The 26028-nt window shown below is 43.6% G+C and overlaps 1 protein-coding gene and 1 long non-coding RNA gene across 2 annotated transcripts in view; one reads left to right on the top strand and one right to left on the bottom strand.

Moving 5' to 3' along the window:
• Positions 1 to 215: 215 nt before the first annotated feature.
• LOC119863998 overlaps positions 216 to 26028 on the bottom strand; it is a 73160-nt gene continuing 47347 nt past the window's right edge. Inside the window, exons 3-4 of the long non-coding RNA XR_005372785.1 lie at positions 2173 to 2670; positions 216 to 505 (exon numbers count right to left, since the gene is read on the bottom strand). This is a non-coding gene — a long non-coding RNA (uncharacterized LOC119863998). The remainder of the gene's footprint in view (positions 506 to 2172; positions 2671 to 26028) is intronic.
• RPTN (repetin) lies at positions 20106 to 24480 on the top strand. The gene is made up of 2 exons (XM_038562284.1): positions 20106 to 20252; positions 20950 to 24480. The coding sequence occupies exons 1-2, from the start codon at positions 20115 to 20117 to the stop codon at positions 23731 to 23733; spliced, it is 2922 nt and encodes a 973-aa protein (XP_038418212.1). The 5' UTR covers positions 20106 to 20114; the 3' UTR covers positions 23734 to 24480.

Here is a 26028-nt window from a genome sequence, read left to right as displayed (position 1 = left end):
CCCTACTGGCACAGGAGGCTCTTCTGTTCTCTTTCCAGCAGGCAAGTATGCCCAAGGGCCCTTGAACTCACTCCCCTCTACAACCACTTCAGGCTCCCCAAGGGATGTCCTCAACCTCGCCCTTCCCACCCCACCCCCCACCCTCCTGGCTTCAAAGGGAGAGAGTTCCCATAAATGAAAACCAGTTTAGCAAATGCAGGCAACTAAACCCATAAGTTTCTTTATTGCAAATAAAGGGCTCCATTATTCTGTTGCATAGAACTGACTCAGAGCAAATTAAAACTGATTTCCACAATGACCCGCTGACCGTGCTCTTCAGCGACAACACGGCAGATACCAAAGGAAATCAGATAAACTGCAGGGCCAGCCCGAAAATGAGATTTGAAAATGTATTTTCTGACAAGAAACAAACCATAAAGGAAATGGGATCCTCCGGTGACTGCTCGTTTGTGTTGTCCCTTGGACATTTCCAGTATAGATTAAATCACACGTAGGCAAACATTCTCTGTAAAGGGCCAGATAATAAATATTTTAGGCTTTTGTGTCCTAAGGATATCACATTGGTACTTGTATATAACAAAAGAGAAAACAAATTTCCACAATTTTTATTGACAAATTTCAAAATATGTTAATAATTGAATACAATTTTTTGTAACACAGATCTGCAATGAGAAAAAAATGTAATTCTCTTTTTAAGAAGTAATCATTCATCTAATGGAGGTTCAGAGTTGTTGCCTGTGGTCCAAATCAACTACAAATGTTATACTGCTAACGCTGATGTATAAAGAGATCTTACATATTCCATATTTTAAAATGTCTTTTCACACACAGATATTGCCAAATATGATGTCAACCATAGATAAGATTTTAATTCAGCATAGTCATCACTTGGAAGTTATTTATAGAATTCTACTAGATTCATCTCTTGATATTTGCCTTATAACATGCCATTACATTAAAGAGTAATTTCTTCCAATTGAAGGTTAACAGGAAAGATCTTCCATTGCATAGTCAAATGGATTTTGAAAAATGGAAATTTCCTTTGTACTCGCATCAAGTTCCAAAATTCCAAAAAACCCTGCTGCCAATACTATAGTTTGAGCTCAGAAGTACATCTGCCGCAAATTTGCATGGTAGTAAGACTCCACTTTTTATTTTAACTTTTGACACATAAGAAGTCTATGAAACACTTTGACATTACTTGTGATTCAAACAGTGTTAGTTGTCTCAGAAACAACTTTTGCACAGTATTTGTTCCACATTTAAGAGCTGTTTTGTAAAAAAAAATAAAAATAAAAAAAGAGCTGTTTTGTCTTGTAAATTTAGATTGAATTCATTAAGAAACATTATCAAGTCTGCCACAAAAGCTAACCACCAAAACCATCTGTGTTAAAAAATAGTGGATGAAGATGATTCTCCTCATTCTATAAAAATTTCAAGCTCAGCCTTGAACTCAAAACATCACAGCAAAATTTGGTCACTGTTAGGCCGTCAAACTGTTGTGCAATAAAGCAAGTCTCCTCAGTCTCTGTTTCTGACCCCAAAAATGACAGAACTGAGAATGATTAAGTGCACAAGAGGAAGTGAAGTTCACCATTGACACTGCTGGTTCAATAACATAAAATACTAAAAATATTTTGTCCAAAGTATCTGCTGATGAATAACACAATGATTAATCATAGACTTTAAACACCACAATTTCATGAGCTTTAAAAACATTAGAGAGGGTGACAAAACATGAGAGAGACTCCTAACTCTGGGAAACAAACAACGGGTAGTGGAAAGGGAGGTGGGCAGGTAGGATGAGGTGACTGGGTGACGGGCACTGAGGGGGGCACTTGATGGGATGAGCACTGGGTGTTATATGTTGGCAAATCGAACTTCAATAAAAAAATATATTTTTTTTAATTTCTGACTAAGCTCTTTTCTTTTCCAATTGTATTTCTACCATCAGTTGTAATATATTGTAGCAGATTCCACTTTAGGGGATTAGTATTTTCTCCACTTTGAAAACATCCTTGAAGGCAGTTGCTCCACAGACTATCCCCAGAAACGAATCCATGAGTCACTTCAAACTCCGCGTTAACTATCCAAATAAACAACTGAACTGTATCAGAAACATCTGTCAACTCCTCAAAAACCAAATAAAATTACTCAAAACCATCTATTTACCTTTTTATAATTGATGTTGACGTTCACAATGTCCTCACTCTTTGCCAAAAGGCTAGTAGTTTTTTTCCTCTGGACACATTTCTTCAGCTGCTGCAACCGAATATGATTTAATTAACTCGCCAACTGTAAAAGTTCTCTTTGCTTGGCTAACAAAAGAGCTGCTCAGAAATTTACTTCAGTTGTGATTTCACTTATACTTTTTTGTAAAGAAATTCTGCTGTGATAAAATATTTCAATTTCAGTTTCCTAATATTTCTGACCACTGTTTCTTGTGAGTTGGGAACATTGTGATGGGTGCTTAGTCTGATAACATCAATACAGATTCAGATCATATTATCTTAGCACAGCAGCAGCATCACTGTGTAATAAATGTAATACTTTGCCCTCTAATCCCATCACGAGGACAGCAAGCTATGCTCTTCTGCACCTTAAAAGTAGGACTTGTGAAGTTCACTTTTCTCTTCTTCTTTTTCCTTTTTTAGACATGATGCGTGTGCACTGGTGATAGAAAATGAAATGAGATATTACATAAAGAACATCATCTTGACCCGCAAAACACTGCGGAGTTACAACTGCACCACAGTTTATAGCATGCTCAGTAGCAGTGTGAAGCTGCCAGAGACAATATGTAACAAATGAGATCACTGTGTTCCAATAAAACTATTTATGGGCACTAAAATTCGAATCTCATATTATTTTTATACATCACAAAATAGTGTTCTTCTTTCCATTGCTTCCATTCAGTTAACAATATAAAAAAACATGCTTGGCTCATGGGCCTTATAAAAACAGTCTGCAGGCATGATTTGGCCCACAGCCATAGTTTGCCAAACCCTAAATTAGATGATCATATTTCCTTGAATGGTGTAGTTGTAGTTAGGGCTGCTTGAGGTCAGGGATCCAGATCACTTCTAATCTCCCCATGAATCTGGGAATCTGTGCCATATGTCACAGGCTATCGATGCTGCCATGCAATCAAGTTAACAAGTTGGATGAGCATCTGTACTCAGCAGTCTGCTAGCCATTTAAGTGGGTGAGCAAGAAAGAAAGGCAGGGGACAAAAAAGAGATAGGAAACACAGGGGCTGCTCTCAAGGGGCCTGCAGTCCAGGTGGGAAGACCTGACTGACACATACAGACACCAAAGGGGTGAGGCAGTTTTAACACATTTTTTTAATAATGTTAAGGTCTCTAGAATATAGTCAGTGCCTAATAAGTATTTGGTGAAGGAATCAGCAAGTAAATAATACATAATATGACTGTCTCTAAACCTAATAGGAGCTCAGCATGTCTGCAATGTTAAGCCCCTAGGTTCTGGGGTCTGACTGCCTGGGTTCAGATCTTGCCATTGCTATTTACTACTTCCAGGACCTCAGAAAAGTATTTGACATCTTTTAGCTCTACTTTCCTGTCTATAAAGTGAGAGTAATAATATTATCTGTCTCACAAGCTTGTTGTGAGCTCAATAATTGAGCTCAATGATGTGTACTTATTTATTGAGCTCAATAAATAAGTACACATCATTATCTCATTTGATGCTCACAACAAGCTTGTCGAATGGGCCTAAGCACCAGAGTCCTTCCCACCAGGCCTCTGCCAGGCTCCAAGGAGCACAGTGTGAAAACCACTGGGCTAGAGTCAATGCAGTGCTGGTTGGTTCCAGGGTGAGGCCCCTCTACAGTGCTAGATGTTGCTGAACTAAAGCACTGTGCTAGATAAGGTGTGCCAATGTGTGTAATATATATTTTAAAGTTTTTATGTTAATTCCAGTTCAGGGAGAGATCAAAGGAGGGCTCAGGGGTGTTTCACGGGGGAAAGTAGATTTACAGAAAGAGAGAGGTAACATTTCACAGAGGGCTTGCTGCTTGAGTGAAGGTGTGGAAGTACATCCAGGGCTCAGCAAAGATGCCATGTTAACAGAGCAGGGGGATTCCGGAGGGGAGGTGGAGTTGGAAACGGGAGTTAGGTCAGAATACGGAGACACTGACAGAGAAAGGGGAGCTGCTGCAAGGCCCCCAGGGCCCTTGCCCCTGTCCCTGATCAGTGAGGTACATTGCAGAAGACAGGAACTACAGAGGCATCTATACCGCGTCCCACTGCAGCTGTGGATGACCTTCCACAAACGTCCCTGACACTAGTCACATCCCTTGCAAGTTCATCAGATGCCACATACCTGAGCTCTGTGGTCACAAGGCCCTAAAAGGGAGCAAGGGTGAGGTACAAGAGATATGTGCTTGACACCCAAAGCAGTCGTGCCCAGATTTCCCAAACAGTAGCCAGTATGGGGCACACAGAGAAACATAAGTATTGCCACAGGGAAATCTGTGAGGCTTAACAATGCTTTGTGTCAGGCAGCTTCCCTCATTTAGGAGGAGCTAAAAGCTTTTAAAATCCCATCCTGTCCTTAATCCTAAAATGCCACTAATCCGCTGTAACACTCCTGCATTCTTGTGAGCATATGGATGGCAACAGTTGTTAGGTTCGCCTGAGAAGTGAAGGCCAAAGAAAAATCAGTCATGATGCCTAAGACAACAAGAAATGTAAGATGGGAAACAACTTGAAATTCGGGAGACTTTTGAGACAGGAAAGTGTGGAAGGAGGCAGGGGGAGAGGGTTGGAAATGAAGAAAAGACCAACCTGGGCCCAGCTGTACCTCGGCAGGGAGGCCTGGGATGGCTCCCTGCTCCACACTGCCCCGGCACCCTGAAAACATCCAAGGCAGCACCTCACACACTGTTGGGTAACCATTTCCTTGTTTCCTCTTTCAGCCTGAAAGGTCCACAGAAGCACAGATCCTGTCTGTCTTGTTCACGGTGTGTCCCCGTGCCCAGTGTTTACTGAGTAAACTAGACGGCCTGGCCAGAGAAGGAAACACGGAGGGAGGAAACGAGGCTCAGAAGCACACAGTCGAATGTAAATAGGCTGCTGAGAACTGTCTGGACCTCTGGTTGGGACCAGACAGAAAACTTCTCCTTCTTCAGACCATTATCAAGTGTCACCTTCTCCGAGCAGCCTCCCCCAGCTAGCCGATCACAATCCCAACCTGTCCCTGCCCAGGGTTCCACCGTCCCCACACACTGTCCCCTCCCCTACATCTTTCTCTCCACAGTGCTTGGCACCAGCTGACACCTTAGGAATGTGTCTCACTTTATTATGAGTCTCTCCATCCTAGAACATGAAGCTGTGTGAGGCCAGGATTTCACTGCTGTGACCCCCATGTCTAGAACAGTGCCTGATGTGTAACAAGCTTATCAATAAACGCCTGTTCGATAATAAGGAACCATGGAAGGAATAAACCACTCTAGCTCAAGACTTATAGTAGTCTTCCAAACTTTTCAAATGTGAACACTCCCTCCAGGTTCTTTCCCTGTGTCTCCCATTCATGAAGACCCACAGGAAATGCAATCTCTTCTTCTCCACTCTCCACTCCTCTTTGCTTTCAGCAGCACTGATCCCTTGCCCTGTTATTTCTCTCTCTTGTCACCCGGGTACACAGAATCATCTGAAATGGCCAGCTGGGAAGCAGCCGTGTATATATTCGTCCTAGAGCCTGCCCCTAACAAAGGCACCAGAGTTTTATGCAGGGAGCTGTGGAAACCCCAGTGCCAGACAGTTAGAAATGGTACCCAGAGCTGCTGGAAATCTGTGAACAGATTCTTATTTTTCAGCTAGCATCGTTTCTTGGAGCAAGGAGTTTCCCCCAAATGATGGCCTGTTGTATGAAGTAGGACTTCCTTCTCTTTCTCTTTCTCTTCCTTCCTTTCTCTTTCTCAAGCTTTAAAGGGAGGGGGACCAAGTCTATGTTAGGTGTTTGTGGACATGACTATATTCATATAATATATGCCTTTCTTGATCTTACAATCTTCCACTTAATGCCCCCTCCTGCCGTCATCCTCTGTAAATGAAGAGACTTAATTTTGCCATTTGATCACATCAACAGGCATTAACAGCATGTACTGTGTGCACTAGGGCTATGAAGTGCTCACTTTCTAGTGGAGGAGAGAAATAATAAATGAGCAAATGTTCACCAAACCAGGTGGCAGTAATAAGTGCTTAGAAGAAAAATAAAACAGAGTAAGGGAATAGAAAATTAGGTGATGACTTGCTATTTTCTACAGGGCGGCTTAGCAAGGCTTCTCTGATAACTTGACATTTGAGCAGAATCCTAAATAAAATATGGAATTAAGCCATATGGCTATCAGAAGGAAGAGCATTCCAGGTGGTGGGAACAACAGGGACAGAGGCCGTCAGACAGGAGTTTCTTTATCATCATTTCCTAATTAACAAAGGTTAAATTTTTGTAGAAATTTGCCAATTGTTTCTTATGTAAAGTGTGGAGACCAACATTGCATTCGCTATTTCAGGAACTAATGACTCCTAATATTAATGAAGATAAAAATAATCACAGCTTACATTTACTGAGTGCCTACTACTTGCCAGTCACTGCCAGGTTCAGCCAGCTCGTTAGCGCCAGAGCCAGCATACAAACCCAGGCTAAGAGTGAGTGTCCCTGGTTCGTTTGTTGCACATACTTCAGTGGCACTCATCCTTTAGGTCTCCTTTTAAGTTTATTCATTCTGAGGAAGTGCCCTGTGCCAGACATTGTGCTACAGTGAGGGACATAGAGACAAATAAGCCACAGATGGAGCCCTCAGGAGGCCTGCAGTTCAGCAAGGAGAAGCAAGCCTACATGCAGTGCTGCGGGAGTACAACCCAGAGGCCGGCTCAGCAGAGGAGGCTGGGATACAATGCAAGAGGCAGAGGCTGCCCAACACATGCATGCTGAGGTGCATCCTCAAGAAACATTGCAGCAACCTCTGGACTCCCTTCCTACATCATGTGGACAGCACTGAGCCGATTCCTCCCTATGGATAACTTGGGTTAGTGTTCAATTGATCATGTGCCAAGTATCATGCCTAGCTTTTTACAGACAGAAAAATCATATTAAAAGCAGCTAACATGTCTCGAGGATTGACTATGTGCCAGCAGAGTTCCAAGGACTTTGCCTTAGCTTCTGTGTGTTCACAATCTAAAGGTGGACGTCTACTAAGTGATAGGAAAAGAAAAGGCAGCTACTGGGTGTCTTGAGATAAGCCTCGAACAAAGATATTGGATGCCTTTGTGGACAAGGCTCCTTGCGTCTGGGAAGACTGAGGCAGAGGAACATCGACATGGGCCAGGGTTTGATAACAAAATCAAACAGTAGTTTGCTTTCCAAAGAAGAGCCTCCACATGAAGCAGAGGCTGCCAGTGGCACAAATCTCCCTTCATCCAGCATCTGGACCTGGACTCCCGGGCAGGGGGTGGAATGGGAGGGTCACAGGTACATGGCCGACTGCATCTGAGTCAATACATGCAGCCCCCGCAGTCACAGCACACACACTTGGTGCCCAGCAGCTGGTGCATGGCGGCTGCAGCACACACATCAGCCCCTTCTCAGAAGGGGTTCTCCCAGTTTACGAGTGCCAAACAGCCAGTAGTGCACAGACCCAGGAATGGAAGCCGTTTCCTCTAACTCCAGGGCCACCTTACTCCCCTACAGTGCAATTCATGCACCTCCCCACTAAGAGTGTTTACCCTGCATTTGCCTAAAAGTGAAATCCATGTCCCTTTCCCATCCTCTTTCTGAACTAAAGAGATGGTCTCTCAAAATCATAATCGTCACTGAACAAGGATGAAAACAATCTGCCCTTGCTTCCCTCTGTCCTCCCAATCCAACAATCATGATATTTGCATGTGGAAACCACCTACCTCCACCTCTGCAGGATGTGTGGCTTCCTAGGACATATCTGATGAGAGCCTGACAGGGGATGCTAGGAACGTACTGCAAAGGACCAGGTTATGGGGCAAAGGTGAAAGCATAGTATGAGACAGATTCTCTAAAACGGTCTACTTTCCATAATCCACACCTGCAATACTCAAATTAATAGCACAGACCTTATTAGTCTCACAAAGTTCCTCCATTGCTTCTCAAATCAGGTGGTTCAGAGCAGCATCTCCCCACCGTGGGTGGGTAGTAGATAAATCGTGACAATAATTCATCTCTACCAATAAAGTACTTGAGCTTCTGAAACATTTTATAAATGGAGGCCTAAATATAGTCAGCACTGTGCCCAAAGAGGTCAGGACCTCTGCTGCCCAGCAAGTTTCCAGAAAGAAAATGATGGGCAGGTCACTAGGAAGGAGATCAGAACACCCACTGATAGCACCTCCCCTGAGCCAGGTGCTGGGTGAGAAAGCAAGCTTGAGCAAAACTAGGATTCTCACACAGACCTGGACCCTAGCTCTTTCTGCCTGGTTGGGTTAGTAAATGTAATTAGAGAGAAGAACAGAACATAATCTCAGGACAAGAAAGATCCTGTGTCATACCCTGTGTTAGACCATTTGGGTTCTAGCTTCACTATTGACTTTCTTGCATGCTGCTATGTGACCTTGTAAAATTCACAACCTTCTCCGGGAACCTTAATTTTTCCCTTTTCAGAAGCAGTAAGGCCATGGGCACTTGAAGCTCTCTGTTCTGTGAAACGAGAGGCTCACAGTATAGGGGCTTTGGTCCTTCCAGATGGCAGGAAATGCCCTGCGCTCACCTTCACCAGCCCACCTCAGCATGGCAGAGTCAGGCTCCAGGGCACCTTGTGAAGGGGACTACCAACCTCTTCTCTTACATACTAGCAGGAGCAGGCTGGCACTCTGCATAGACAAACAGATGCAAGATGCTCAGATAGGCAGTCAGGCTCCTCCTGACTCTGATCAATCTAGCAATGTGTCAAGACAAAATCCTGCCTGGGCCTCTCCCTCTGCTGCCATTTTTCCTCCTCTAATCCCTCTTCTCTGTTCCTTTTGACAAATAGTAAGGTGTGCTGTTTCTGGATGCTGCAAGAAACTAATGATTCCTTCCCTGCAGGGTGCTGGGGCCACGTGGAGCATCTGTGACCACAATAAAGAGGTTAAGGATTAAAGGGGATGGTAGGCACCCATGGCAAAGGGATGTGGTAATGCAGCTGAGTCGGGCTGGGGCACACAGAAGGGGTGAGGCACTGCAGATGGGAGCAGAGGGAAAAGGAGTGCTGTCTGGGCTGGTCCCACTGTGGGGAGAGAACTAATGATAGTAACTTTGCTTTTCCCTAACCCTGGCCCCCAGCTCTGCTGTAACCTTTCCTAGAATCCTTCTCATTGTTAACAGCTCTGTCTTCTTCACTTAACATTTTATCAAGAAGATAAATAAATGAAGAGAGGAAAGAGCAAATAAGGAAGAAAACCCTGGCTTGGCTTTCAATCTCTCTTGTTTCCTGACTATGCCAAGAATCTGCTAGGTGGACGTGACAAATAGGTGTATCATTCAAGCACCAACTGCCCTCATTTTGGGAACCAGACAGCAAATCACAGAGGATTGGGGACAGCACCGCTCCCTGCTCCCAGGTAATCTCCACCAAAGCCTCTAGGCCATGAGCTAGTGACCTCCAAAACTCCTTCTGTGATCTGCTAGCAAAGGCCCCTGAAGGATCACTCCCCTTTACTGAAGCCTTTGTAGTAATTCCCCACGATCACCTGCTTTTCTCTGTCTGCTCTCTCAGGACCCTGGATCTAGCATCCTACGGCACCTGGCAGCTCAGGGAATGAGAAACAGGGATGAGCTTCTCTGGGGAGCCTCAGGATGGACACCTGCTGAGTATGGCCTGGGCACTGACCATCTGGGGCCCAGGCAGGGCAAGATGACCTCTGGAGGCCTGATGAGTCTGATGCTCACCCACCCAACACTGCTTTCACACAGCCTGCTCTAGAACTTGATTCACATATGCTCACCAGCATCACAGATACATTCAGCTACTAGGGAGAGCTGCAGCTCCCAGGCTATGCCCAAATCCTACCCCATTAGCTGAGCCTGGGATCCATGGCACCCAGCTATTTCTGAGGAAACTAAAACTGCTCCTCTGTTCTTTCTCTGTCAAATCCTTCAAGATACCAGCAGCCATTCTGCAGGACTCCTAAAACTATCATAGTCCATCACCAGTACAGTTACAAACCCATATTCCTGCCCCACACTGTATGGAGCTATAATTTTCAGAGTATTCTCTTTATTCCCAAGAGCCAAACCTAAAGGAGGTCTAAATCCCACACAGAGTTCCCCATGGAGCACAGACTTGCAGAGGTAGGTGGTCGTCTGGTTCAGCCCCACTGGGGGCCTCGCAACTGTGGCAGGGCACACAGTGGGAGCCAAAGAAGGGAAGTCAAGGTCCCTGCCCACAGAGAACTCATCATCTAATTCAGAAGTAAGACATATACATAGGAAACAGCACACAGAGCTAAGAGATGACATAAAATGAGAGGTTAGCTGTGTGTTTCAAAATCCTATTCTACAGGGGACACAGGAGCTAAAGAAGCCACCAAGAGTCCATTTTAAAAATTGAATGGCAAAGCAGAGCTTGTAAGAGACAGGCAGAGGAATTAAGATACCATCTTTTCCCTCATAGAGCTCAAAGTCAAGTGAGCTAGGCAAACACAGACACAGCCATTTGCAGAATACCAAAGAACATTGCAAACACGGAGAGCAAGGGGTACAGAGTAAGCAGGCAGCGAGGCGGGGGGGAGCAAAGAGGAGACAATTATGGTGAGGAAGAGTTGGAGATGCTTTCATAGAAAAGGTAACTATTTAAATGTGTTTAAAATGGGCAGAATTTTGGGATGTCTGGCTGGTTCAGTCAGTAGAATATGCACCTCATGAGTTCAAGTCCCATGTGGAGCATAGAATTTACTTTATTTTTTTTTTAAATAAAAACTAATAAAATGGGTAGAAATCTAATAGAAATAGGGGGGAGTGGGTTCAGGGGGAGAAGCAGTGTGAATAAAAATAGAAAGGACACTATAAGGTTTAGTAAGAGAAACCCAAGAAGTCCACAGTGGTTAGGAAACCACAGATCTGCTTGCTGTGGAGGGCCTCAAAGAGCATGTTAAGAATTTTGAACTTGATTCTTATGGAAAACTGAAAACCCTTTCTTCTTATAGGAAACTGTACCCCTCCTTGAGAAGATACAATTCCTCTGGGAATAGTGTGAAGAATAAATTAGAAGGGAAGACTAGAGGTAGGGTGGTGTGTTGCTAGCTGCACAGCAGCCCTGGGAAACAGAAGCAAGTCCCTCTCTTGAGCAGAGACTTTGCCAGAGCAGAGGTGAGGCCAGGAGAGGCAAGAAAAAAAAAAAAGAAAGAAATAAATAAAAAGAAATGAGATAGGATAGGGCACCTGGTGGCCCAGTCGGTGAACTGTCTGCCTTCAGCTCAGATCATGATCCCCGGGTCTTGGGATGGAGTCCCACATCAGGCTCCCTTCTCGATGGGGAGTCTGCTTCTTTCTCTAGTCCTCCCTCCTGTCATGCTCTTTCTCTCAAATAAGTAAATAAAATCGAGAAAGAAAGAGAGAAAGAAAGGAAGAAAGAAAGAAAGAAAGAAAGAAAGAAAGAAAGAAAGAAAGAAAGAAAGAAAGAAAGAAAGAAAGAAAGAAAGTTAGGACAGAATCTCAGTACCAGGAGACCTCAGGGAGCACAGACAGGTAGAGGTGGGAAGGCATCTGGCTCAACCAGTCATGGCTTCAAACCCATCTCATTTAAAGATAGTCACAAAATAGAAATATTGTTTCCAAGTTCACAGTGAAAGCTGGGTCTCCAACTCTCAGTCCAAGCACTCTCTAGGGCACCCAGTTGTGGGGCCAGGAGAAGCTGTAGGGAAAAGTAGAAGGAGATCTAACCATTCTTACAAGGGAACAGGCGGAAGCCTGAGCACTGACTTCTACATACCCAGACTCCCAAATTCACCTCCTCCCATCCTGAAGGAGCTGACATAGGGGTAGGAGGTGGAGGTCAGGGAATGGAAAACCTTGATAGAACCCCAAGTGACTTGCTAATCATACCTAAAATACCATTGAAACTTCACAGACTACAAAGCTTATGTATCTCCCTTACCCCATTTCCTCTACTCCCACTTTACTTCAGGACACATTCATTCTTTTGGTCAACAAACCTTTATTATGTGCCTACTATTGTGAGTTCTTTGGTGGCTACTGGGTTGCAAGTGTTGTGCAAGCCCCCCAGGGAGGCACATGGCCACAGTGCTACCTTGAAAATATTACGCCAGGTGCACCAAACCAATCCAAAAAGGCCACGTATTCTATGATTCCATTTACAAGAAATTTCCAGAATAAACAAATCTAAAGACACAGAAAGTAGATCAGCAATTGCCATGGAATAGAAGAGGGCAGAATAGGGAATGACTGCTAATGGGCACAGGACTTCTTGGGGGGAGGGGGGCAATGGAAGAAAATATTCTAAAAATGAGATTTTAATAATGATTACACAATACTAAAAAATACTGAATGGTACACTTTAAATGGGTGTGTTGTATGGCATATGAATTACAACTCAATAAAGCTCTTTAACAAAAAGAAAAAAAAACTTGGAAACCTAACCAGAATGATCCAATCTTGGTCACAGGTGGAAGACTTTAGGGACATCTGTTTTGGTCTGTAGCATGATTAACTATAATCTAGGGAATTATCTAAAACTTCACAGGCTGTGCTCACCAATAACTTATGACACTTTCTTGTTCATTTCATGGGGAGAACATGGCCTGAAACACTGGGAAGGTGGGAGATGATGTGTTCTTGTATCTAAAAACAAAAGCTACAGTAGAAGAAAAAGCTGGGCTACAGGCTGGCTGTAGGAAGCCCGGCTCCAGAAGCAAACCTGTGCACTAGACCCCCAAGAACCCAACATCTCATTCCTCTGGCTCACAACATATTTTCCAACAGCATTAAAACATCACTAAGACTAGTGTTACCTTCAAAAACCACTGACTCTCACAGATGTCATTAATAAAGAGATGGCCTATAATTAACAGGAGGGTAATTCACCTGCAAGGAAAGATTTTAAAATGAGAACTTCTTTATGCATATGATAAGAAATGACCTTTAATATCAAGAAATCTCAAAGACTTTTATGCCTATTAATTAGTCCCACTCCTCTCCAGGTAAGGTGATCATTTTCCCCATCTGCAGTTTATCTACCTGTTTCATTCCAAAAGCTAAGCAGGAATGGAGAGCCTGCCCCAAGGTTACACGGGGCCTTTCTTTGTCACATAAACAGCCATTCCCTGGGTCCTGAGGATTTAGTTTCATTAAATAGGCACCCAACTTCTCAACAGAAGGATAAAGGAAGTCTAAGAGTTCCATGATAATTATCCTTAATGATTTGGTCAAAATATGCAAGGAGACTCCCTGAAAACTCCATTAGTTCAAAATAGTAGCTGTCACACCCATTAGGCACATCCACATCCCATGAGAAATGAACAGCAAAGGCTTTAACAGGGTCAGGACCTGAAAGGAATGGGCAACACATGGAACTTCTTCCATCTTATCCTGTCAACTATAAAGACAGAAGGGTACTTTTTATATGTAGGTTTTATAAAGAATTAACTATAAGTATTTGTCTTGTCTCTCCAAATAGATTACAAGCTCCTTCCATGTTGGAACCATTTAGGTAGGCAAGAAACATGAGAAAATAATAAATATTTGACTGGCTAAGCATCAGAAGGGTCTCATTTCAAAGTCGGATTCCTTCAGAGCATGTCATTAGGAAGTTAGTTTATTCTTACTTCAGCTTTTGTGAAAAACTATTTTTCTCAGAGTGGGCAATCACCAGTCCTGTTCCAAAAGATGGTATAAACATAAAGGTTGTGGACAAGGGCTTTGTAGCCAGGAAGGTGTGGCTTCAATCCCCAGCTCAACTGTTGGAGACTGCATGACCCTGGACAAGTTATTTATCTTTCTCTGATGCTCAGTTTCTCTGTTTGAAAATTGATGATAATATTCTCTGCCTCATGGAGTTGTGGAAATTAAGCAAGATAATATATACAAAATGCTTCACATAGAGCCTAGCACACAATAAGACCTCAATAAACCGTAGCTGAAAAACATCTTGCCTTTAAGACCACCAGGCCACATTCCAACACAAACACAAAAGCAGCAAAACACAATGAACAAAAACAGTGGAAATCCTCATGCAAATTACACATGCTAAGTAAGCGACAGAGCACTCACAATCCCCCTACCTTTTCCACAAAGGAAGACTGAGAAACACAAAGTTCTAAGGCCTTTAATATATTCATGAATATAGAAAAGTTAAAATAAAACCTCTAAAGCCCCTGCTAACTCTAAGATTAGAGTCACAGAATCTTAAAAATGTTAATGCCAAAGAAAATGCTTAGAGATCAATCCAGCCCTCTCCTTTTACAGATAAAGAAACACAAGAGGTCGGTGGGGGGTGGGGGTCACTGGGTGGCGGGCACTGAGGTGGGCACTTGACAGGATGAGCACTGGGTGTTATTCTGTATGTTGACAAATTGAACACCAATAAAAATAAATTTATTAAAAAATAAATAAATAAAAATAAAGGACATTGCCTGAAAAATCATTAAAAAAAAAAAAAAAGAAAAACACAAGACAACAAGGTTAAGCAATTTGCCTAAAATTGCCCAGTACATTCCATGATTTCTTCAAATGGGTGTTATTTCTAGTCTCTGCATCCTGCCCTTCTTCCCTCTAATCAAACTTTCCCAATGCCCTATCAAACAGCAGCAATTTCAACACCAGAGAAGGAGCCTACGTATGACATACCCCAGTGAGATTGAAAATTTCTTATTAAACTCTATGGCAAAGAAACAATCAAATCATAAAATGGGCAAAAGACATGAACAGAAATTTCACCAAAGAAGACATAGACATGGCCAACAAGCACATGAGAAAATGTTCCACATCGCTTGCCATCTGGAAAATACAAATCAAACCACAATGAGATACCACCTCACACCAGTGAGAATGGGGAAAATTAACAAGACAGGAAACAACAAATGTTGGAGAGGATGTGGAGAAAAGGGGAACCCTCTTGCACTGTTGGTGGGAATGTGAACTGGTGCAGCCACTCTGGAAAACTGTGTGGATGTTCCTCAAAGAGTTAAAAATAGATCTGCCCTACGACCCAGCAATTGCACTGCTGGGGATTTACCCCAAAGATACAGATGCAGTGAAACGCCAGGACACCTGCACCCCAATGTTCATAGCAGCAATGTCCACAGTAGCCAAACAGTGAAAGGAGCCTCGGTGTCCATCGAAAGATGAATGGATAAAGAAGATGTGGTTTATGTATACAGTGGAATATTCCTCAGCCATTAGAAACGACAAATAACCACCATTTGCTTGGACATGGATGGAACTGGAGGGTATTATGCTGAGTGAAGTAAGTCAATCAGAGAAGGACAATCATCATAGGGTTTCACTCATACGGGGAATATAAAAAATAGTGAAAGGGATTAAAGGGGAAAAGAGAGAAAATGAGTAGGAAATATCAGAGAGGGTGACAGAACATGAGAGACTCCTAACCCTGGGAAATGAACAAGGGGTAGTGGAAGGGGAGGTGGGCAGGGGTACGGGGTGACTGGGTGACGGGCACTGATGGGGGGCCTTGATGGGATGAGCACTGTATGTTACACTATATGTTGGCAAATTGAACTCCAATAAAAAAATACACAAAAAGAAAAAAAAAAAGAAAACCAAGGCTGTGCCTGTGTCTCAGTGCCTACAAAAGAGCCCTCCCTCCACGTGCTCACACATCCCCACTGACTGACTGACTTAGCGACACACAGCTCTCCTCTCATCTTGTAGGAACTTACTAAGCATTGAATGAATGCATACATAGCAGACCCTACTATTAAGAACATCATCTTTCTCTCCACTGCAGATTCAGGCAGAGAACTGCCCATCTAACCAAAACAAATAGTTTCTAGGGAGTCCTAGAAGATGCCAACATCTTGGGGTCCTCGACTTTGCCATTATACTGTAATAGCTGTTGTCTTTTACTCCCTACCCATCCCACTACCATTTCCCTTATTTGCCTCTGTGGTCACCAAATCTTATCTTGGTTTTTTCTCCTAATAGGTAAGAAGAGACATACCTGAATAGCACTCACAAGTCGAGGTTCAAAAGCAGAAAGAGAATCTTAATATACCCCACTCTCGGGATATAGAAACAGACTGAAGCAAGTCTTAACCAGTGCCAAAAGATCCCAAAGAGCAGAGGGTGCAAGTAGGAGGGAAGATGGCAAGCTCCCAGAGGCAGAAAGTCTGTGGAATGCTGGAAGGGGTGCCAAATATAAAACCCCATCGGGCTCCTGTCAGAAGTCACATTCCTTCGGCACACCACATTTCTCCAAGCTATCCAGGCCTAAAGCCTTGAGTCTCTCCTTACTTTTCCACTTTCCCTGCCCCTCATCTAATCTGGCTGCAAACTGCACCCTTTCTTTCCCTTTGTCATCCAGCGACTGTCGTGTAGTTTGGAACTGCCATTTCCAAGTCAAAGTTCTCATCCTTTCTCACGTGGGCCACACAATAGACTCCTAACTGGTCTTCCTGCTCAGACATTCTTCTTTCCAATTCATCCTGTGTGCTACAGTCTCTAGTGACTGACTGTCCCAGGTTGCCCAGAACTCTCCCCATTTTAGCGCTGAAAGTCTCCTGTCCTAGGAAACCCCTTAGTCCCAGACAAACTGAGACAGCTTGCCATCTTACTGCAGGCAGATTAAAATCTTCTCTCAGACAATTCTTGACCATGTCATTTTCCTGACCAAAATGTTCCCTGGTTCCCATTTCCCATTAAAACTAAACTTAAAGTAAACTTAAAGGGGCACCTGGGTGGCTCAGGTTAAGCATCTGCCTTCGGCCCAGATCATGATCCCAGGGTCCTGGGATGGAGTCCCACATTGGACCCCCTGCTCAGCAGGAGTCTGCCTCTCCCTCTGCTTGTTCTCTCTCTCTCTCTCTCTCTCAAATAAATAAATAAATAAATAAATAAATAAATAAACCCTAAAGCAGACCCCAAATCTGTCTCAGAGAATATATAAGAACGCGTATTGGGCGGAGGTTGGAAAATAAGGATTCTGAGCCTAGATTTCGTCATTGCTCTGTGGGATCCTTGGCAAGTCCCTCCATCTCCCTAAACCTGTTTCCTCATCTGTAAAATTAAGAGGCTGTAACTAGATTTCCTTTGCAGCTTTAAAATTCTCTAATTCTGTTCTTTTGTATACCCTCCACTCCAGCCAGACTCACCAGCTCACTGCAATCCAAACACACCCTATAAATTTTTGCCTTGTACCTTTGGTTTTTCCCTTCTCTCCACCAGGATTTCTCTGCTTTCTTTTCTGCCTACCTGAACTCTGATAGCAACAACAAAAAGCCCACCTGCTAAAGGGAGCCTGGGCCTACTCCATGAAGACTCCACACAAACACCAAGGTTCTGACACTCAACACTTCTCATGTTCTGCTCCTGCTGTTCAAAATCGTTTCCTAGGGATCCCTGGGTGGCGCAGCGGTTTGGCCCCTGCCTTTGGCCCAGGGCACGATCCTGGAGACCCGGGATCGAATCCCACATCAGGCTCCTGGTGCATGGAGCCTGCTTCTCCTTCTGCCTGTGTCTCTGCCTCTCTCTCTCTCTCTGTGACTATCATAAATAAATAAAAAATTTTTTTAAAAATCGTTTCCTATATGAAGCTTCTTTATTCCGACTGAACTAAAATCTCTGCACTTTTGTGACTGCCTTGCAGAATGCTGAACATGTAGACAATAACAACAAATGTCATCACTAATAACTAACTGACTAATGTATGGACACATAGGAAAAAATCCAAGAGGAATCTAGACGTGAGGCAAAAGTAGAAAGTAGGGATAAACCTAGGAGTTTTTGCACTTTACACAAGATTCTCCAATGCTTCCATAAATCAGTAATTGATTTACTCCACAAAAAATTACTGAGAATTTCCTATGTGTAAGACACTGCTGACATATCACAGGAACAGAGGTGGAGAATAAGCAGTGACCCAGGTCCCCGGTAGCATCCTTCCTCACAGATATCATAGCATTCACATAGTCCATAGCATTCACGTGTAACTTTTTTAGGAAGATCTTAAAAGGTGGCAGCTCCATCATCATCATACCCTTCCTTCCCCAAATTGGTCATGAATCCAATTCTCCCTTTAGCCAGTAAAGCTGTTAAATTTTTTTTAAAGTGCTTTAATTAAAATAGGTCAACAGATTAAAATATACATATCTGCCTACACAAGCAAGATAGCCTAAAACAAATCTCTTCCTGGAACTATATTGTAGCTATTTGCCTAGAATCACTAGACCCTACCCTGACAGGTTATAAAGTGACCCATATCAATATCCTTCTTCAGTATGGTTTACCTCCACTAGTCTTGGTAAGTGACACCAAGGATGTTAAGGACGAATCTTAACAAAGAGAGGCAATCTACACCTATCTTTTGGGACCCCCGCAGCATGCACTCGCACACACACTCCCCTAATTAAATGGGGCTGAGACCTGAACAGTATCACCTATCGAATGACAAACAGGTTCATGAGTAAGTAGGGGAAGTAAATAAACCAAACAGTCCACAGAGGGAGAGGTCAAGCTGGGCTGAGCTGGGGCCAGGCCCAGAGTGATTCAGGTTCTACCACAGAATGGGTGTCTCCTGGGATGGTCTAGCAGGACAATTAAAACCCCTATAAATAGGATGGGTTTTCAAGTCTCCAGTATCCTCTCTGGCTTCTCAATCTTCTGCTCATTCCTTCTTAAGCAGGTAAGGAAAGCATTCATGGAGGGGGTGTGAGAGAGGATATGTTATGGCAATATCCACAAGGCTTTTGATGGCAACTATAATGCGCTGGGCTGGGGAGGTCTGTGCATGAAAGGCCTGAGTAGAACCCTGCTTCCTTTTCTTGGCTCTATCTGAGACTACGATGATAGCTGAGGTGGCCCACTTCTGAGCCTGTAAAATATACATGCCTTTGTTTCAGCGTGTCCTGGGCATCCCAAAACTGAGGGCTAGAACTATCAGTGGATAGCTTAGTCTCCCATAGTGGAGCATTGACCTTTCGTGCAAGTAAGGCAAGACCTAGAAGTTTAGGGCTCTTTGGGTCTAAGGCTCTAGACCACAGGGCCACAGTAACATTCAAGTTTCATTGCGGTGAATTGCCATAAGAAACTCAGTATGTCCCATTCATTGTTTGCCATGCATCCATATAGGCATCACTGCATGGTTTTGGAAGTCCAATGTGCTTTGCAGATAAGGGCTTCTTGGAGGCTTATAAACGCAGTAACTAGAATTTTTATGCCACAGGAAGAAATATCATGTGATCCAGATCCTAAAAGACCTTAGTCTTCCAACATGGCTAATGGGAATCTAGCTGATTATATACACTTCCTATCATCTGTGCAGTTAATTTGGGTTGCCATTTTTATCTGTAATACTTTTTATACTAATTGATTCTATTTTATAAGCATATCCCAAATGACCATCCAGGCCAGAAGTGCTTGCTGGAATTTAGCCGCCCAGAGAGTTTGCTTGAACCATGGCAAAAGACTCTAGCCTTCTTCTCCACTTGAGCAAGAGTCATTTGAAGACTAAGGACTGTTTAGTGAGGTCTATTTAGCTGGTGGAAAATTGTCTTACTATACTGGCTTCTGGACCTGCCTCTATGGATCTCCTGACCCCCCATTCCTTTTTGTTCTAAAATGAGTTTCAATCAATCAAGTCCCACCTGGAGTGTGTGTGGGGGGGGGGATATATAAACCACCTAACATAGGTTTTTCCTTTTTAGGAAATTATTACTTCCTAGTCAGGGATCCATAGTTTGCACCCATCTCCCACTGCAGTGCATGATATTTGGAGCCTAAATGTGGGTCAAAGGGAGTGAGAGATATGGATAAGAAGGGGCTCTGTCATTTTTAAAATTTCTTTCCCTGACCAAAAAGGGCCACTTTCCCTCTGGGAATGCTGTCTTCAGGTCTTCATCTTAAACACAGAAAGAATCTTCCTTCTTCTCTTAGGTTCACTCATTTTTGCTAAAATGGCTCAACTTCTGAACAGCATACTCACTGTGATCAAGGTTTTCCAGAAATACGCTAAAGAGAATGGGGAATGTACATTGCTGTGCAAGAAGGAGTTGAAGCAGCTGCTCTTAGCTGAGTTTGGAGATATCCTCCGGGTAAGATGCAGACTCTGGCCCCATGAAGTCAAGTGTGAGTGATTCTGATACCTGCATCCGAGGGCTTGATGTTTTTTTTGTTTGATCTGGTCATGCTCCATCTACCCTGTAGCTATGATTTTCAGGCAGCTCCTCAGTACTTCTCTCCCAGCAGACACACGTGTTCACAGGCATACACACACACACACACACACACACACACACACACACCTTCTTATAGCTGAGCTTAATAGGAGGGAATACAACTTCCAACCAGAAATCATTTCTCAGAAGAAATTCTAGATTCATGTCTTGATTTCTGTCCACGTGTCTTCTCATTCATTCATTCAGTAAAAAGTCATTGAACACCTATTCCAGTCCAGCACCCTCCTAGGCACTGGGGATGCAGACATGAATAAAACCAGCTTCTCTTCCCTCTAGGATCTCACACTGTGGTTAGAATGAAGACAGTAAAAAATAATTACAATATAGCATGTGATGGGATGGGATAATCATGCCCCAACTGGTCCAACAAGGGATGAGGTTCTGAGGACCAGTTGATCAAAGACTAGAACCAAGTCCAAGCCATTTCAGATTAATGATTTCCAACCAAGGAAGGCTCATACAGGAGTGAAGAGGCTGGGTTGTAGACACTGGCACACATCTTAGTATCTACAGGAGAACAGCTGATTTTGCTCTTTGTTTAATCTTTTCACAGAGACCAAATGACCCAGACACAGTGGAAACCATCCTGAGCCTCTTGGATAAAGACAGAAATGGATATGTTGATTTTCATGAATATCTCTTGTTGGTGTTCCAATTGGCCCAAGCCTGCTATCATAAACTGGATAACAAGTCATATGGCGATAGAATCTCTCAGCAAGAAGAGGAGGAGGGAACACGAGACCATAAGTTTCCAGGAAATAGAGGTAGACAACAGAGGCAGAGGCATGAAGGAGAAAGGCAGGACTCCCACTGTACTCAGTCTGAGAGACAAAACCAGGATGTCCACCAGGATCAGTCTGATAGACAGGATAGGGATTCCCACTATGGTCAGCTTGAGAGACAAGATAGAGACTCCCACTATGGTCAATCTGAAGGACAGGATAGGGACTCTAGCAATGGTCAGTCTGAGAGACAGCGTAGGGACTCCCGCTATGGTCAGTCTGAGGGACAGGATAGAGACTCCCACTATGGTCAGTCTGAGGAACAGAATAGAGACTCCCACTATGGTCAATCTGAAGGACAGGATAGGGACTCTAGCAATGGTCAGTCTGAGAGACAGCGTAGGGACTCCCGCTATGGTCAGTCTGAAGGACAGGATAGAGACTCCTGTGATGATCAAAGATGGGGTCATAAATCTAGCAGTAGTCAGTCTAAAAGACAAGGATATATCTTTGCCTTAAATCAGAGTGAGAAACAAATTCACAATTCTCATTATGGCCAAATAAACCAACAGGAATCAGGCTCTTATTATGGACAGTCTCGGAGTTTGGATCAGGAATCAGCATATGGTCAGAGAGATAGACAAAAATTGGACTCCCAATATGGTCAGACAGACAGAAAAAGCCAGAGTTCCCTCTATGGTCAGACAGATAGACAAGGCCTAGGTTCTCAGTATGGCCAGACAGAGAGACAAGACCAGATTTCTCATTATGGGCAGATAGACAGACAAGGTCAGATTTCTCACTATGGTCAGACAGACAGACAAGGCCTGGGTTCTCAGTGTGGCCAGACAGACAGACAAGGCCTAGGTTCTCAGTATGGCCAGACAGACATACAAGGCCAGATTTCTCACTATGGTCAGACAGACAGACAAGGCCTACATTCTCAGTATGGCCAGACAGACAGACAAGGCCTAGGTTCTCAGTATGGCCAGACAGACAGACAAGGCCAGACTTCTCACTATGGTCAGAGAGACAGACAAGGCCAGACTTCTCACTATGGTCAGACAGACAGACAAGGCCAGACTTCTCACTATGGTCAGACAGAAAGACAAGGCCTAGGTTCTCAGTATGGCCAGACAGACAGACAAGGCCAGATTTCTCACTATGGTCAGACAGACCGACAAGGCGTAGGTTTTCAGTGTGGCCAGACAGACAGACAAGGCCAGAGTTCCCACTATGGCCAGACAGACAGACAAGGCCTAGGTTCTCAGTATGGCCAGACAGACAGACAAGGCCAGATTTCTCACTATGGTCAGACAGAAAGACAAGGCCAGATTTCTCACTATGGTCAGACAGAAAGACAAGGCCAGATTTCTCACTATGGTCAGACAGACAGACATGGCCAGATTTCTCACTATGGTCAGCCAGCCAGACAAGGCCAGGGTTCTCACCATGGCCATGGTCAGACAGACATACAAGGCCAAGGTTATCATTATAGCCAAACAGAAAGACAAGGACTAAGCTCTCATTATGGCCAGACAGACAGACAAGGCCAGGGTTATCATTATGGTCAGTCAGACAGACAGAGCCTGAGCTCTCACTATAGTCAGTCAGAGATTAGGGAAACAGGACAAAATAGTTACCACCAAGGGAGTGAGGGAACAAACAGAGACTCATGTGTTGAGCAATCAGGAAGGTCAGGGAGACCAAGTCAACAGACTCTGGGGCAGGAAGTAACCCGAAATCAAGGGCAGAGATTCCAGTCTAGGGAAGGGCAACAGAATAGCCATCAGGCATGGGAGCCTGAGGATAGCCAATACCACCAACACAAACTCATAGCACAAATCCAGCAAGAAAGGCCATGTAGTTACAAAAGGGGTGACTGGCAATCATGTAGTAGTGAGCAGGACCACATACAGGCTGAGGCCAGGCAAAGTCATGGAGATGGACACAGCCACCAGGCCAAAGAAGAGCAGGGCCGCCAAAGTTGGGGCAGACATGGTTGTGAGAATAAAGAAACTCCACAGGAGACGCAGGCCAGGCAAACCCATGATAAGGAACAAAGCCATCAGGGACAGGAGAGGCAAACCCACGAAGATGAGCAGACCCATCAGAGGAGGGACAGGCAAACCCGTGAAGGTGAGCAAATCCATCAGAGGCAGGACAGGCAAACCCACGAAGATGAACAGACCCAACAGCGACAAGACAGACAATCCCATGAAGATGAACAGGCTCGTCAACCACAAGACAGACAAACTCACGAAGATGAACACACCTATCAGCGTCGAGACAGGGAAACTGATGACAAGAATCAAAACTGTCAGCAACAATGGGATAGGCAAACCCTTAAGGAGGAAGAAAGGTATCAAGGGTCCCAGGATCGACAATCTTATGGGACTGAGCAAGGCTGTGCTAATAGAGAAAAATTTCAAATGAATGAGAATAGCCAGAGGCAAGGCTCCCAGGGAAGACCCAGTAACCTGACCCTCCATCCCACCCAGAGGGGTGGGAGGCTTCCAAGGAGAGAACAGGGTGGAAGTTACCCTACCAAGGCAGCTCCTGCTCCCAATCCCCTCTATGACTATGTACAAGATCAGAAAAGGAATCAGCACTAGGCTGTGCACACACCACAGCTAAAGCAACTTGAAGCCAAAGAAGAAATCTACATGTCAAGTTTATCTTTACTTCTGTTTAAGAGATTGAAAATGTACGTCTTCCTTCCCTCCTATATCTATTTGCAAGGATGCTTTTGAATACTAGTACTCACTTTTAGGGCATTTTCATTCTTTGAGTAGAAATTCTAGGGTATTCTATTAAGTTAAATCTGAGTGGTAAGTTGGGAGACATAATCAGATCCCAATTTTGGTTAGTTTGGGTATTTAAATCATTTCCTGGTTTTCCCTCTGTTTAGGTGGGTCATGGTTGGATCATTGAATAGCAGAAACTTCTCCCAAAAGTTCAGAAACAGGAAAAGTATTCTGAAGATATATATTATAGCCTGAAGACAAGACACTTGGGCTTTGATGATCTTGGGTTCCTGTGAACAAAACACCAGAAATTGCAAACCTCATAGCCTACACTACAATGACACATGGTGAGAGGCTTCTAGGAGAATCATCTCTGAAGTCCATAACATGCCAAGTTTCCCATCCTTTGCCACAGGGGCTGTCCCTTGAGCTGCTATCACTACAGCTGACTGGACTGGTTCCAGCTCCATACTTACCCAGTTTCTGATCATATAAAACAGAAAGCATATGTCATCTGCTTACAAATTCCAACAAGCCAAAACTGTCCATCCATAGCTCTTGAAAACCCTTCAAAGAAAATCTGTGGAATTGTATTAATATACCCAATAAATGATTGGTGAGCAATGATCTCAATGACTCTTTTCCTTCTTCATGATGGGGACATGTTACCCTGTCTTCACTTTGGTGCCATTTTCCAAGAATAAGACCTCATTTCTTGACTTCTAAGATGACTTTTTTTTTTAGTTCCTGAGCACTGAAGAAGAAGGAAAAGGAGAAGGAGGAGGAGGATAAGGGGAGGAAGTGAAGGGAGAGGAAGAGGAAAAATAAAAAGAGGAATCAATATAAAACAAATCAAAAAAAATGTCGAAGGAAATTTATCTAAATATTTTTATCTCCTTCTCCCACAAAGGAGTCAAAGTTGAATCTTGCCCTCATTCACCTCCACATGCAAATAGTCATTAAGTCTTGCCAAAGACTTACATCCTTCATACTTCTTGGATCTCTTCCCACTTCTCCATTTCCACTGCCTTTAATTTCCCTCCTCTTCAGTGGCTTCCAGGGACTTTAGAATGAAGTTCATACTTCTTAGCATAACATCTAGGCCCTTCGTTACCTGACCCAGATGACCTACCCGGGTTAGTCTCATGAAAGGCCCTTACTAGGAGACCCAGTGCTCTAGCTATACCAAGGACTTGACCTTTTCTCAGTATACCATGGTCTTTTCATTAATTCATGTCTTTGAATATACCATTCCATAGCCTGGAGTATCTCCCTCTTCTGCCAGGTAAAAACCTGGGCATCCTCAGTGTCCCAACTAAAACATCTCATTTTCTGAGCAGCATTCCTGCACACTCCAAGTACTCCTTCCTCTACATTCTCACTCATTTTTGCACACAAACTATTGTGATTACCACCCCTACCAAACTGGGAATGAGACTGTAACTTACTCAACTATGTACGGCTCAGCACTTAGTGCAGCCATCAAGGTCCAGGGGCACTCATAATCTTTTGCTGAATAGATGGGCAGATGGAGGAAATTAGTCTGGCTTCAGGAAAAAATTCAACTAAACATTTACATAGTAACATTTACATAGTAACAAACAAAAGAGGCTAAATTTAACCCTTACTCAGTCAAAGCTCAATGAATGAAACAGCAATCTTTTTGATATTGTAAACAATAGGACATTTAATTCCTAGAATTATAACATCTGGATTATTAGAAATCAGCAAGCGAACTCCAGAACTATTCTGTTCAAGACATCCACAGAACTGTAATCCAGCAATCAGAAACCTGGGATCCAGAAGCTGCTGGCATTGCTCCCAAATCTGCCAGTCAACAACCATATTTCATAACTCTGTTTACAAAAGAAACAGCAAAAATCACTGTACCTTCCAAATATCATGTAAACACATCTAGTTGGAAACACATAATTCACATCCAGAACCCTAGCTTCAAAGGAGTCTAGAAAATACAAAAGGAGATAAAAATGGATGTTGAGGGCCATTGGATTCACTATAGGAAGGATATATAGACTTATAACAGCAGCCCTTTTCCTCAAGATTATTATAATCTAGTAACAAATATGTGTACAGCAAACAACCATTCAATAAGGCAAGAAGTCATAAGTACAAGAAAATTGCTGTCGTGACACCACGCAGGGA

The sequence above is a fragment of the Canis lupus genome, chromosome 17 (genome assembly GCF_011100685.1).
Source record: "Canis lupus familiaris isolate Mischka breed German Shepherd chromosome 17, alternate assembly UU_Cfam_GSD_1.0, whole genome shotgun sequence".
Lineage (NCBI taxonomy): Eukaryota > Metazoa > Chordata > Mammalia > Carnivora > Canidae > Canis > Canis lupus.
This window is presented reverse-complemented; position numbering and strand designations above follow the sequence as displayed.